This window comes from Bicyclus anynana, chromosome 25, assembly GCF_947172395.1.
Source record: "Bicyclus anynana chromosome 25, ilBicAnyn1.1, whole genome shotgun sequence".
In the NCBI taxonomy this organism is placed as follows: Eukaryota; Metazoa; Arthropoda; class Insecta; order Lepidoptera; family Nymphalidae; genus Bicyclus; species Bicyclus anynana.
This window is the reverse complement of record NC_069107.1, coordinates 8068622-8083585: the sequence shown is the minus strand read 5'-3', so window position 1 is coordinate 8083585 and position 14964 is coordinate 8068622. Positions and strand designations below refer to the sequence as shown.

At 33.6% G+C, this 14964-nt stretch overlaps 1 protein-coding gene across 3 annotated transcripts in view; it reads left to right on the top strand.

Moving 5' to 3' along the window:
- Positions 1-14112, top strand: part of LOC112048259 (forkhead box protein P1) — a 91935-nt gene extending 77823 nt beyond the window's left edge. For all 3 annotated transcript variants that reach the window (XM_024085732.2, XM_024085730.2, XM_024085733.2), the window contains 5 exons: positions 1339-1487; positions 9166-9241; positions 9414-9505; positions 9847-9995; positions 10544-14112. In XM_024085732.2, the coding sequence (XP_023941500.1) occupies positions 1339-1487; positions 9166-9241; positions 9414-9505; positions 9847-9995; positions 10544-10704 (627 nt within the window). In that variant the 3' untranslated portion in view covers positions 10705-14112. The remainder of the gene's footprint in view (positions 1-1338; positions 1488-9165; positions 9242-9413; positions 9506-9846; positions 9996-10543) is intronic.
- Positions 14113-14964: the final 852 nt, after the last annotated feature.

Sequence of the window (14964 nt, the reverse complement as noted above, 5' to 3'; positions counted from 1 at the left end):
GAAATGACATGTTTTCTACCTTCATTTCTAATTTCTTTGTTGGTAAACAGTATTCATCAAGACAGGCTGTAGTATAGATTTTTTTTCTAATACCTATTCCCTATAAAACAAAAGAGGTTTCACTTTTGAAAAATTGAAAATGAGTAAATTTGAGGATGTTACTAAAACTTTTAAAAATAAATTGTACATCGCTGCAGTCGAGTTATAAGGTAAACTGTAGTTAGTGTTAGCACCAGTATTTTGAGTTAGTTATTTTTTTTTTTTTGCTAAAAAATCAAAACCATACGTGGTACTGATAAAACTGTATATTTTTTTTATATTTGTCAAACAGTTGTTTCTTTTTTCTGGTGACGTGATGAGCAAAGGCACAATGATCAATAACATCTCGTCATCAGGGCTTTAAAAAAAGTGTTAAATTAAAAAAAATAATAGTCTAATAAAGAATGCTCTAAAATACTTGTGAATAAAATCATAGATTCTTAAGTCACTATAAAAATGAATACAATAATTTTATCGCTATTCACCAAGCATGCATAAAATAAATGTTTGTATAGAGCATTCATTCTATTATGAACTGAAATGTAATTTAGATGATTATTTAATCAAATTAGAACATAAAAAATGTTCATAGCGATGCGGCAAAAAAATCTGCACTCACTGCTGTCAAATAAATAAAACGCTTTGTCTTGTTTCTTATTATTCTTTATGAAAAAAAAAAATACTAGAAGTGAATTTTCTTTGCTGTATCTGAAAAAGTGTTTGTTCACTTTTATAGAACGTAACAGAAAACGAACGGTAGTCTTTACAAATTGTCAAAATTGACGTTGTAAACTAAGCCTAATTGAAATAAATCAAGTTTGATTGATATAAGTAACTTCACTTATGAAAGTAATTTATTTTGACGGCCTCCGTGGCGCAGTGGTATGCGCGGTGGATTTACAAAACGGAGGTCCTAGGTTCGTTCCCCGGCTGGGCAGATTGAGGTTTTCTTAATTTGTCCAGGTCTGCTGGTGGGAGGTTTCGGCCGTGGCTAGTTACCACCAAAGCGATTTAGCGTTCCGGTACAATGCCGTGTAGAAACCGAAAGGGGTGTGGATTTTCATCCTCCTCCTAACAAGTTAGCCCGCTTCCATCTTAGACTGAATCATCACTTACCATCAGGTGAGATTGTAGTCAAGGGCTTACTTGTAAAGAATAAAAAAAAAATATATAAAATCATTTAGAGAACGTTCTGAAATTGAATGCAATGAAAGGAAATTCACTTCACAAAAGTGTACTATGTGTAAAATATGGCGCACATGAGTCGAGAACATATAACAAGTAGCCAAGTGCAAACAGAACGCGGTGCGACACAACCTGTCGCTGCACAAGTGCTTCATGCGCGTCGAGAATGTCAAAGGGGCCGTTTGGACCGTGGACGAGGTGGAGTTCTACAAGCGGCGGCCGCAGAGAGCCGCGCACGCGCCGCCGCCACAGATGCACGCCGGGTACAGATGACCCGACCTTCGCAGACCACTTCACTTTTTTTAGATTCATCACTTTCATATAACACTCCACAATATACCATTGTATAACACTGTACAATATACCTTTATATAACACTCCACAATACACTTTCTACAGTTTTGAATTCAAGTAATAAACACCACGATCCACCAGAGTCGGTTACACTGTTTCAAGCATCATCATTTTCATATAACGTTCCACAATATACCATTGTATAACACTCAACAATATACCTTAATATAGCACTCCACAATATACTCTACAGTTTTGAATTCAAGTAATAAACAGAATATTAACTATTTTCACAACTGACCGTCACAAGTCCATCCACCAGAGTCGGTTACACTGTTTCAAGCATCATCATTTTCATATAACATTCCACAATATACCATTATATAACACTGTACAATATACCTTTATATAACACTCCACAATACACTTACTACTGTTTTGAATTTTAGTAATAAACAGAATATTAACTATTTTCACAACTGACCGTCACCAGTCCATCCACCAGAGACGGTTACACTGTTTCAAGCATCATCACTTTCATATAACATTCCACAATATACCATTATATAACACTGTACAATATACCTTTATATAACACTCCACAATACACTTACTACTGTATTGAATTTTAGTAATAAACAGAATATTAACTATTTTCACAACCGACCGTCACTAGTCCATCCACCAGAGTCGGTTACACTGTTTCAAGCATCATCATTTTCATATAACACTCCACTTTATACCATTATAAAACACTGTACAATACACCTTTATATAACACTCCACAATATACTAACTACTGTTTTGAATTTTAGCAACAGAATATTATCAACTATTTTCAGGACAGACCATCACCAGTCTATCCACCAGAGTCAGTTATACTGTTCCAAGCATCACCACTTTCATATAACACTTGACAATATACTTACTACAGTTTAAAAATTGAACAATATACATTGTATCAACTATTGTCAGAACCGTCTCTCCACCAGATTCGGTTACACTGTTTCAAGCATTATCACTTTCATATACCCTTCACAATATACTTACTACAGTTTCAGTGTCCAGATGTACGGGAGAATTACATACAAGCTCTTAATCAATCTGTTCATAATATTGATTGTAAAAATGGAGAGTTAAAATCTAATTGGAATACTTTGACATCTACCATACGTGCTGTTGGATCAGGGATATTAGGTACAAAAACTAAGAAGCATAAAGATTGGTTTGACGAAAATGACCTGACGATCTCGAACTTAATAGCCAATCATCGAAATCTCTTACGGCAACATGATGCACCTTCAATTAAAGATCAAATTAAAAGTAGCTCACTTGAGTTACGCAAGCTAACGCGGAATTTAAAAAACAGGTGGTGGCTAGAGAAGGCGCAAAATATACAGTGGTTATGTGACACCAATCAACTAGGTGCCTTCTTTGCCGAAGTGCAAAATCTAGTTGGTTTCCAGCATCAATCAAAAGCTCCAATAAAGTCCTTGGATGGAAATTTATTAGCGAGTAAAGAAGATGTGCTTAAACGCTGGGCTCAACATTTTGATGAACTGCTGAATGTAGATCGATTGGCCGACCTTAGCTACATAAGGTCACTACCTGAACAGCCTAAAGATACGTCCCTTGATGATACACTTACACTCAGTGAGGTAGCTACTGCTATTGCGCAGCAGAAGAACAATAAAGCTGTTGGTATTGATGGAATTCCCGGCGAACTACTTAAATACGGAGGAGATGAGTTACACTTTACAATCTGGGAGCTTTGCTGCCATATGTGGGATAAAGAGCAAGTACCTGATGATTTTCTTGTCTCAAAAATATGTGCGTTGTATAAAAACAAAGGTAACCGTGCAGACTGTAACTCATATAGAGGTATATCACTTCTGTCAGCACCTAGTAAGATCTTTGCTCGCATCCTCTTAAATCGCCTTGTAGGAATTTCAGAAAGGATACTCCCCGAGTCCCAATTTGGGTTTCGTACTAAACGAGGCACCTGTGAGGCAATTTTCTCAGTACGCCAGCTACAAGAAAAGAGCCGAGAGCAGTATCAACCTTTGTTTCTATGTTTTGTTGATCTTGAAAAGGCTTTCGACAGTGTGCCTCGCGAGGCTTTGTGGGTGGTACTAGGTAAGCTAGGCTGCACGGAAAAGTTTGTACGAATGTTAAGACTATTACACGACAACATGAGTTGCTGTGTATTTGTCGAAGGAGATGAATCCGAACGTTTTCCAGTAACTTGTGGTGTAAAGCAAGGATGTGTTCTAGCTCCGACTCTCTTTGCATTGTACTTTTTCGTTGTAGTCACTGATGCTTTAAAAACCAATACACAGGGTATATCTATTCGATATCGTATAGATGGTAACCTGTTTAATTTGAGACGACTAAAGTCCCATTCCAAAGTCTCGTATGACCTTATTGCGGAAGTCATGTACGCTGATGATTTGTGCTTTGTGGCGGATACTATGTTTGGCCTGCAAGAGCTTGTTGAGAATCTTGACAAAGCGTGTGAAAAATTCGGGTTAAAAATCAATGTTACTAAAACTGAAGTTATGGCAATGAACACCTGGAGTGGACAGGATACTGCTGCTAATATATTTCTAAAGGGCACCAGACTCAAGCAGATTGACAAATTTAAATACTTGGGCAGTACTGTCACGTCTAAAGGTGATTTGGACGCAGAGATAGCTGGTAGAATCTGTTCTGCCTCGGCAGCTTTTGGTAAATTACGAGAGAAGGTGTTTCGCTCACATGATCTACATTTGAGCACAAAAATCAAAGTGTATATGGCTATCGTAGTCCCGAATCTTCTCTACTCTGCTGAGACTTGGACGTTATATCGCAAGCACATCCGTATGCTGGATAGGTTTCATCTCAGGTGCCTTCGTGACATTCAAAACATCAGGTGGTCCGATCATATTAGAAACACTGATGTACTGTGTCGAGCACAAGTCAGTGGTATTGAGGCATATCTGATGCGGCGACAGTTGCGCTGGTCTGGGCATGTAGTGAGAATGCCCAACGAGAGGTTAGCCAAGCGCTTACTCTACTCGGAGCTCATGAACGGTAAGCGGAAACAAGGTGGACAGTTCTTGAGATATAAGGATGTACAGAAGAGGCATTTGGCTAACTGTAACATAGATTCTACTCGTTGGGAGATGTTAGCAAAAGATCGGTCAGAGTGGAGGTCCTATGTTCAGCGGAGTACCTTTGGTTTTGAAGATAGGCGGAGGCGGGATCTGGATAATCGTCGTGAACAACTTAAGGCCAAGCCACCCTCCAATATCTCATATAATTATGTGGACGGTACCCTAACTTGTCCTGTTTGCTCCAGGACATTCCGCGCAAAAATAGGGTACATAAGTCACATGAGGGCGCATGATCGAAGCCCGCGTGTGATGTGACAGAGTCTCCAGTCGCTGTTGCCGAATCGGCAAAGACGAGACGACGACTACAGTTTAGAATTTGAACAATATACATTGTATCAACTATTGTCAGAACCGTCCGTCCACCAGAGACAGTTACACTGTTTCAAGCATCATCACATTCATATGACACTTGACAATATACTTTCTACAGATTAGAATTTGAACAATATACATTGTATCAACTATTGTCAGAACCGTCCATCCACCAGAGTCGGTTACACTGTTTCAAGCATCATCACTTTCATATAACACTCTACAGTATACCTTTATCTGACACTCTACAATATGCTTACTACAATTTTGAATTGTAGCAATATACATTATATCAACTGTTGTCAGAACTGACCATCACCAGTCAATTCACCAGAGTCTGTTACACTGTTTCATGCATCATCACGTTCTTAATAATAACTCTCTACAATGTATCCTACCTATTTTTATATAACACTACATTTTCTGATTACTTTCACTATTTAATCTACAATTTACACGTATTATATTTCGATTCCATATTACCAAAACATTAAAAGTACAGACTATCAATCTGTTACTTACTACTGGATTTTTAAATCAATCAGTATAAAACACTTTTAAAGAATACTTTTACACATGACAATATCTTCAATTTACTAGACTACTTTTACAGACAATTTCACTTTTTCGAATTGTTCATCACTTTCCTAATACACTATTTTCAATTGGACGATTTACTACATATTGAGTACTTTTGCAGACCAATAACTTTTTTAGGTTGCTCATCACTTTTATATAACACTCCACAATATACCTATTGTCGTTATCAACCACCATCAGTCGATCTACCCTAACAACAAATCACACCACATCAACGAATCTTACACTGTATCTACAAACTCTACTCATGAAATATATTCGATTGCACATTTTACATCTTGAATACTTTTACAGACCACTTGACTTTTATCTCCATTAATACATTTTACTTGAAACAGAATTCAATGTTAGAAAATCAATGCACTCACTATGTATCCACTTTATTTTGTCAGTTTCACACTTTCTTAGAACACTACACTTTATACTCATGAATAACGAGTAATCATAAGTAATTGTAATCTCAAGTTCTTGAGTTTGTATTGTATTCATTACATTACTCTTACATAGGCACTTCATGACTGTTACTGAAAACTCCACAATATTATACACAGATCTATACGACATTTACATGACAATACATTTTACTGATACAAAATTTACTTTTTGCAAAGTTCAAGTGCCCAACCTCCGGGATACACTTCACTTGAATTTTATCACTTTCCTAAAACACTGAGCAGCTCTTCAACAGCATTGCACTTTGATAGGACACTAAACAAAATATTTGCTCGTCCCACATTACACTTGCATTGTTATTACACTCTACCTAAGTACATAGACTTCACAAAATCTTTGGTAATTTTATTTATCACTACCAGTATTTGATCTTGCACAGACAATCTACATCTGACTATACTTTGTAAACTTTACTTTTTTATATCTACTAGTATAGTAAGTCTCATAAAAGTCCCATTAGCTCCAATGCTTAGAGGTCAGACTAAAATACGAGCTTTTGGATTCGATCCTTGCCCGTTGGTTTCATAAACATGCATTTTTTAAGAATTTGAAAAATCTATACAGGATTCCAAATAATAATTAAACACATTTTACTTGATTTTTAAAAATTTAATTAAATTTTAAAGTCAGCTACAATAAAATTATATTTTTTATTATGACAATTACACAAGCACATCTTGTGTAAGTTTTATAATAGCAATTTTACACTTACTCATGCATATAAACACTATACAAATTAATCTCTTCTTAAATATTTTCTATCTAACCTAGTTATGTACTTAACTCTTATCGTGTACATAAACGTTTTTCTCGTTTCAGATTTTGAATTTGTAATTATTTGTGTAGTGGATTTTGAATTTATTTGTAAGTGACGTTGCAAATACAAATTTGTTTGTGGCGTTACAAATGTGTTTGTAATCTGTATTTAGGGTTCGTTGTGTGTTCGTGGGTTTCAGCGCAACATAACATTTTTCTCGCTTGCCTATTAACCTGGCTCCTCTCACTGGTTCCCGTCCTGGGGTCTCTCTTCTTGGGCCGTACCTGCATGCCTTTACACCAACTTCCACGACGATCTTAATGTGCTCCCATCGAAGTCTCACAGACATTTTTAAAAAATCATCTTTTTAAACGATTGGAGCCCATTACAAAATTAATTTTAAAAATATGGTCTTTCAGAGGAAATAACTGGATTTTCTTTTGTATGTGCTAAAAAGAGATGAATTATAGAATGCGATCCGGACCAACCTGTCCCTGCACAAATGTTTCGTGCGCTATGAAGATGACTTCGGTTCATTCTGGATGGTGGATGACGCGGAGTTCGTGAAGAGACGGCACCTCAGCCGCGGCCGGCCCAGAAAGTATGAACCGTCGCCTGGACCTAACGCCGCTCCTCCACAGTAAGGGCGCAGCGCATCAGAAGTTGCGAACGTCCAACGAATCCAAAAGTAGACAGAAGCTTACATAATTTGTCATTCAGCATTGGCAACGTACAACATTTGGATTCTAACTCAGTTTCTGAAAAACTGATCACTTTTTAAATGCAATATAGCAAAATTATGTGCTTATTTCCCGAAATTTAAGTGTCCCGAATATTCGTTACTAACAGATTTGAAGATTTAAAACATTTGTCGTATCAATACTTATCACGGAGAAATCATTCACGATATTGAAAGTAATTTCAGAAAAACACTAATATTTACAGATTTCATTGATTTTACAGATTTTCAGGAACTAGAGTATAAATTGACAAGTAACATTTAAATTACTAACTATGCTGAATAACAAATAGTCTAAAACAACTATATCTTTATAATAATTTCGGTATCATATAAAGTGATAGTAAAATCTAATCTGTTAAAAATTTGCGTTAACTAAATGAGTTACAAAGTACTACGTCCAAATTTCTGGTGTGAATCGTTGGACGATCGCGTCCAGATTTAGCGTTTTCTTGTTTGTGAAATTATTCGGAGTAAATCGGAAATGATCATGCGCAGTGATGATTTTTGGTTTGAATTATTTAGATCGATGTTTCTGACCATAACGTGTATCACTGTGTAAGCTTAGATACTATCAATATGTCATGTTAGTTTGTTACTAGAACCACATGTTTATTCCAAAGTTATATAGTATAATTATTTTGTGTGTTCATATATCATACTTTCGTTTGCTACATTTGTAGTTTATTTAACGAAACCATGATTGTAATCTTTATTTTTTGGCTACAAGTGCAGTTAACCATATATGAACGTGCCTAGACAATTTAGATATATCAACACATAAAACATAAATAGAATTAGATTGCAAAGCTAGAACTTCATTGTTTTGCAAATAGATTTTAACATCACGTCTTAATATAACTTATATAATTATTATTAGCTTTAATCATAATATGTTGCTATTGTACCTACCACTGGTTATATTTTTGATTTATACGTAATTGTCAGAAAGCGTTACATTAATCTATTGTTTATTGACCATGTTTATTTGATTGAATATCGTATCAATGTGCATGTATATTGCATTTATAATGAACTGTAAAGAAGGATCGTCGTTGGATACCCAAGTAAGATAATGAGATCTTTAAAGACATCTTTGAATATTCCCCTCTTTTATTGCATGGTTCCTTATTATCTCAGGTAAGTGTTTCGCTTGAAAGGCTTTTGCACGTTGCATTTTCGTCGCATGCTAGTTTTAGATTTTTCTAATATATTTTATTACTATAAGCTTGCCTTTTTTCTATATTTTTTTCTATTTATTATTATCTTTTTCACTTTTACATTACACTTGCCAATTATTGACACTAACATGTATCACATTGTACAGACGAATTGGTCATTTATTCATTCCAAATTAAACACTTTACAAATTATACACATGTACAGAATTATACTGTCTATTTTATAGTGGTTTAAAATTTGAAGAGGTCTGGGATGGCCGCGGTATGATTTTAATTTTTATTTATTTTTGGTTTATTATTTTAAGTTAAGAAGAATTTCTTTGTAAAGCAAAAAAATTAATTTTACATAAATCAGTAAAAAATAATTTAGAATTATGATTTTTACACAATTATTTTTTTCATTGTTGTTACAATTCATGATTTTAACAAATATTTGTATCAAATGTACAGGTTCATGGGAGCACAGAGTCCACCAATGATGACAAGCCCTCATGGTTACTCCGAAGCTCTTAAACGAAATCTTCAGGTAAAGGTTTTCTAGTACTCATTAAATGATTTGGTACATACATGATTGACACGTTTTAGATATCGTTGACTTGGGCATAACGTCTGTCGTGACCAACAAAGTAAAAAATAAAAAAAAAACGATTAAACTCTATGTTTCTGATTTAGTCTAATTAGATTTTTTGAATTTTCAGGGTATGATGGAAGAATGCAATCTATCGTACATGTCCGGAGATGACCACATGATGCAAAGTGACGATTATCCATCTGCTCATGATGATTATGGGTAAAAATACTTATAATATACTGCTAAGTAAACAATCAATAAACGCTTGACGATTTTAAAAAGTTCATGCACTTAATTTGATGGACTACTTACCTAGCTGGAGTTTAGTTTAAAGAATAATTTTTCTTGACACAAATTACAAAATTTTGGTTCACCTAGAAGTTTCTTGAGTGCACAAACATAAAAATGTGTAGATCATTTTTAGTTACGGAAGTTCGTTTTATCTTGCCTATACTACTACCTATTTGATTTGTTTCGATTAGTTTTTCATGTTTTCTTATATCTTGAGTTATTATGTATATTTAAGTTGGTTATTATCATTAATATTTTATCTGTTTCAGTCGACCACCGATGATGAATGGATACGGCAACAGCAGTTCCTCGCACGACGTCAAGGCGGAAGACCTAAGTGGGAACGACGCGCAGGACATCAAACCAAATCTGTATGCATTAAAAAATGAGATGCAAGCCTCAGATTATACCAATAAAGGTAATTTAAATAACCTCAATAACTCATTACGATACTATTCTTCTAATACGTTCTGCGATACTCGCTAAAATAATAGGCAACAGTATAGTTTTCTACTAAAATCATTGTTTTAATAATATTTAACTTTTACTTCTGAATTGTATAATTCATAATTTTTCATAGCAGTATTTGTATACCGTACCTATTTTGATTCTAAAATGTTTGGTTACTTACGCAAAGGTGCTAAAAGTGTTTGACTTTCTCTGTTACCAAATTACACTATCGGAATACTTGATTGAGTCACATTTAGTTCAAAAACTAGATACATTTCTTATTATGAATATTATTTAAACGGGTACATACCAGGATAAAAAGACAAGATTTGTAATGTCGATATTTCGACCCAGTTGCCGTTTAAATAATATTCATAATGAACAACCACGAAATAAGTTTAAAATCTTTTTCATTTTGCATTTCTTATTTTTTCTAGAGTTGACTCTAGAAACAATAAGAATCAAAATTAATTAAAGTTCTGATTTTTTTACTAACAGATTAAATAATTTTCACAGATTATCAAAGCTCCACTAAAGAATCGTCGAGCAATCGCTCCAGTGAAACTAGTCCATACGATGACTATCCACGTTCCGAGGACAGATACCGCGCTTCCATATCCCACATCAAGGACGAAGCCGAGAACCTGTCTCTCAATGAACAGAGATCTGAGAAATAAAGTCAAGACTTCGCAAACGCTTTCATACACAGTAGAAGACTTGGCTGATGACAGCTATCAATGAAATACGAAGGTCAAACAAGAGGCTGAATAAGTGTTGATGATGATAATTTGTAGAATTGCAATTTAGCAAAATGAGAATTAAAATATAATCAACGAATTATTTGAATTTATGTGCGATCGTTGTCAGAATCGATCGGAATTCTGAACATTACAGATGTGAAATTATGAACTGAATTTATAGCAATACGAAGTGATTATGTGGTAATTGTAACATGGACATTTTTCGCGTATTCTTTAGAGTAGTGTAGCATATAATATCACAGTATGTAATACGATTTATATTTACGGGTTTAGATCTATTTCGTGTTTGAGAACGGTGTTTTGATGTGTTCACTGTTGGATTTTTATAATTAAAATATAAATGGATCGATTTAGGAGTAACCAAATATTTTTTCTTATTTTTTTCAGTTTTATTTTTATAATTTGCCCGGTTTTAACGGGACATTTGAAGTATTATAGGTTTAAAGTTCTATTTTTTATGATTGTTTAATTTCCTGTATTTAAGGTAAATACATAGCTATAGTTAAATATTTCGAATTGTTAGAAGTTATCTTAGTGTAAGTGTTAGGTTAAAAGTTGGATGAATAATCGGACAAGTCAACGATAGACAACCTTAAAAGGTCCATATCAATATTTAAAAATTATATAATCATTATTTGTAATAAAGAAATAAGAACAATAAGTAGTGTTATTGGTCTGTCGTAGGATAAATATGGTACATAAAATTCTAAACACGCATAGCGTTTTGGTTCAAAATCCATTCCTTGTTAGTTATTTCATGTTTCGGTTTAGTGTTGTTATGTTTTTATCGACATTTCCTAAAATCTACTTAAAATCTGACAAGGACACAAAATTTGCAAAGATCTCAAGATTTTTTTTACCGACCAGAGTTGCTTTTAATAATTAAGTACTAAAGTATACGGAATTGATTTATGTATGATCTGATTAGTTATTTTTTTTATTGTTTTATTTTTGTTTAAGACATTTTCACATGGCGTGCCATAGGGAGGCACTTTTGCTTGATTGTGATTCAATGGAATTGTTTTAGTCTGTATATATACTTATATATATTTATCACGATTGTCAAATGTAAATTGTTTAAGAAATTTAAATTCTAGGCTTATGTAACGTTCACGTATAATATAAATGATGCATATATTAAATCGTTCATGTTGTAGGAAAATTAGACGAAAAAAAAAATAGTAGTAAAATTTTCACTGTAATAGATAACCGATTCTGAGAATTGTTTTTGTTTTTATAATAATATTATATGAAAATAATATTATGAATTCGTTCAGAATTTTTTAGTGTTTCATAATATTCTTGTAAGCATTTATTAAAAATAATAATAATCGTCAATAGAATTTGATCGTGTAATTCCGAATAATTATTAAATAATAATTAATGAAAGGGTGGAAAATACCATATCACAACTATGTATTTATAGAAAATAAATAAATCTGTAACTTTGATGGATATATTCAAAGCATTTAAAATATTTGTAGGAATAATATGTTGCACATTTTCCAGTAAGTGACAGTTCCAATATTTTTAAGCGAAGCGAATGTACAATGGTGTGTACAAAATATTTTTTTTTTCATTTTGTGTAAAATATATAATTTTATTTTTATTATATCTTTTTTTTGAGGAACAAGCCAAGTTTGTATAGAAGCAAATCTCAGCGAATGTTTTCGTTTTATTATGATTATCTTATGCCGATGTACTGGATCGTACTTAATACACATTGTTATCAAAAATAACTTTTCGTTCATAAATATTTTTTGGAAACACTTTTGAATTGCATTTGGTTTAAACACAAATTAGATTTTTACATACTTAACTTATATTTAGCTTATTGATACTCTTAATTGGTAAAATTATTTTTTTTTGTTAATAAAAAAACGATACTACAGTTCGGGCGCTATAGCATGGTGCGGGTGACAGTTCGTATTACTCTTGTAAGTTTGCCGCGATTTACGATAATAGTACGTAAGTATTACAAACTTTAAAAGGCAACTGTCACCTGCACAATGCTACAGCGCACATAGTATACAGGTGATTTTTGTGCAAAACTGCTGAAATATTCGGATTATAACCAATCTATCGTAGGAGTCTTTCTCTGAAATATTTTTTGTATTAAAACAACTCATCCCGTTCATAGAAACTTATGATAACATAACACAAAAAAACAGACTCAGACACGTTTTGCGTTAGTTAGTTTAGTGCACACATTATTCTGGGAACACAAAAAAATGTAAGTTTAATATACCTTTCATCCAAAAAAGGTGTTTTTTCAAAGGTCGAAATCGAAGGCAGAGGTTATATCCACAAGGCAAGGCACTAGGCATATCAAGTTAATGTGAGTGTCTCAAACGGTAAAGGAAAAACATCGAGAGGAAATCTGCATACCTGAGAATTTTCTTAATTCTCTATGTGTGTGAAATCTGCCAATTCGCATTTAGCCAGAGTGGTGGACTCGTGGAGGAGACTCGTGCTCAGCAGTAAGCCGAATATAGGTTGTTAATGATGAAATAAGCTTAAATAATTATGTTTGCACATTTTATATTATAAATGCGCAAGTAAGTTCGTTTGTATTTGTTTGTAAACTACCTACACTGTTTTGTTATTTTTTTTTCTGTAGAAGCAAGTTTTGTCTACAAGCGCTTTTGAAACGTCAAGGATGACTGTTTACTACTGGTTCGGTAGCTGCAAGACATTGGTAATAATTATTTCAATACTTCTGATATTGAGATTAAGATTTAAGGCATTTTAAGGTCGCCATTGACGGTCAATTATTCTCACGTTTCTGAAAAGCAAACGGCAGTTCCCACTCCGCATACTGTACAATTCATGTACGCAGTGACCAACACACGATCAATTATAGTCGTGGGTGCTACAGAAACGTGAAAATAATTGACCGTTTGTGGCTAGCGTAAGGTCCATTTACCCTGATATGCATGAAAACACAAGAAAAACACGATATTCCGTAAAAGAGTACAATAAGCTTTATATACAGATAATATACTCCTTTCAATATTTTATTTCTTTATTAACAGAAAGATCTAGTGATGTCCCAATGAAAGAAAATTTACATCGATATCGATAACACTATAATCATAATTATCAAGAAATAATTCTGATAGATTGATGAATAATATAGAAAGGAAATTAATGGAAGGAGTATAAAAAACGTTTTTATTTTACAAATAATACAATTATGTTGGTGTTAAAGTTTGTGTTATCCATCTGGTCGCCCTTACTTGGGTGGACTCTGTGACATATTTATTGATGATCATTGTAAATTATACTTAATTAGTGTTGTATTAAACCAAATCATTACAAATATTGATATGTTTTATTTATCTATCTATACTTATAATAAAACTGGTCGAATTCTACACAATTATTCGCAATTTGAGATTTTACTTATACCATTTGTGGCAACAAACGTTAGCGTGGCATAACGGACGCCAGCGCCATCTAGAATCTATACTTATAATACGAATTCTGTACACTTTGTACATTCTGTACATTGAAGATATTTTGAAAATTATTGTTTTTGATTTTTTTTCGATTTTTTGTCTGTCTGTCCATGTTTTTTTTGTTATTCGGGCATCACGCTGAAACTACTAAATAAATTCAAATGAAAGTTGGCACGGTTTAAGACCATTATACGTAGAAGGTTATAGAATACTTTTTATGGCGAAAATAAAATGAGAAGGTGGTGAAATAGGGGTTGAAAGTTTGTATGGAAAGTCCTTCATTTTTAGAGTTACAGTTTTAAAAATTTGTTCATAAATCATAAAAAAAACGAAATATTTTTAAAATTCAACCCTTAAAGTGGTGAAATAGCGATTGAAAGCTTAGATTAATTTCCACGCGGACGAAGTCGCGGGCGTCCGCTAGTCTATAATATAACTAGAGTACGCCCGCCACTCCGTTCGTTAAAAAATCTGTTTTGTTCGAATCCCGCGGAATCCATGGACTTTTCCAGGTTAAAAAATAGTTTTTCTAATCTAAGATACAAATTACCTTTGTACTAAATTTCGTCCAAATTGGTTGAGCGGTTTACCCATAAAAAGGTAACAGACAAACTGGCAAACAAACTAGCTTTTGCAATTTATTATTAGTATGGATTTTTTGTTTTGGTTCAGTTACCGATCTCCTATGGTTCAGTACCCAAAAAACCCTCATAGT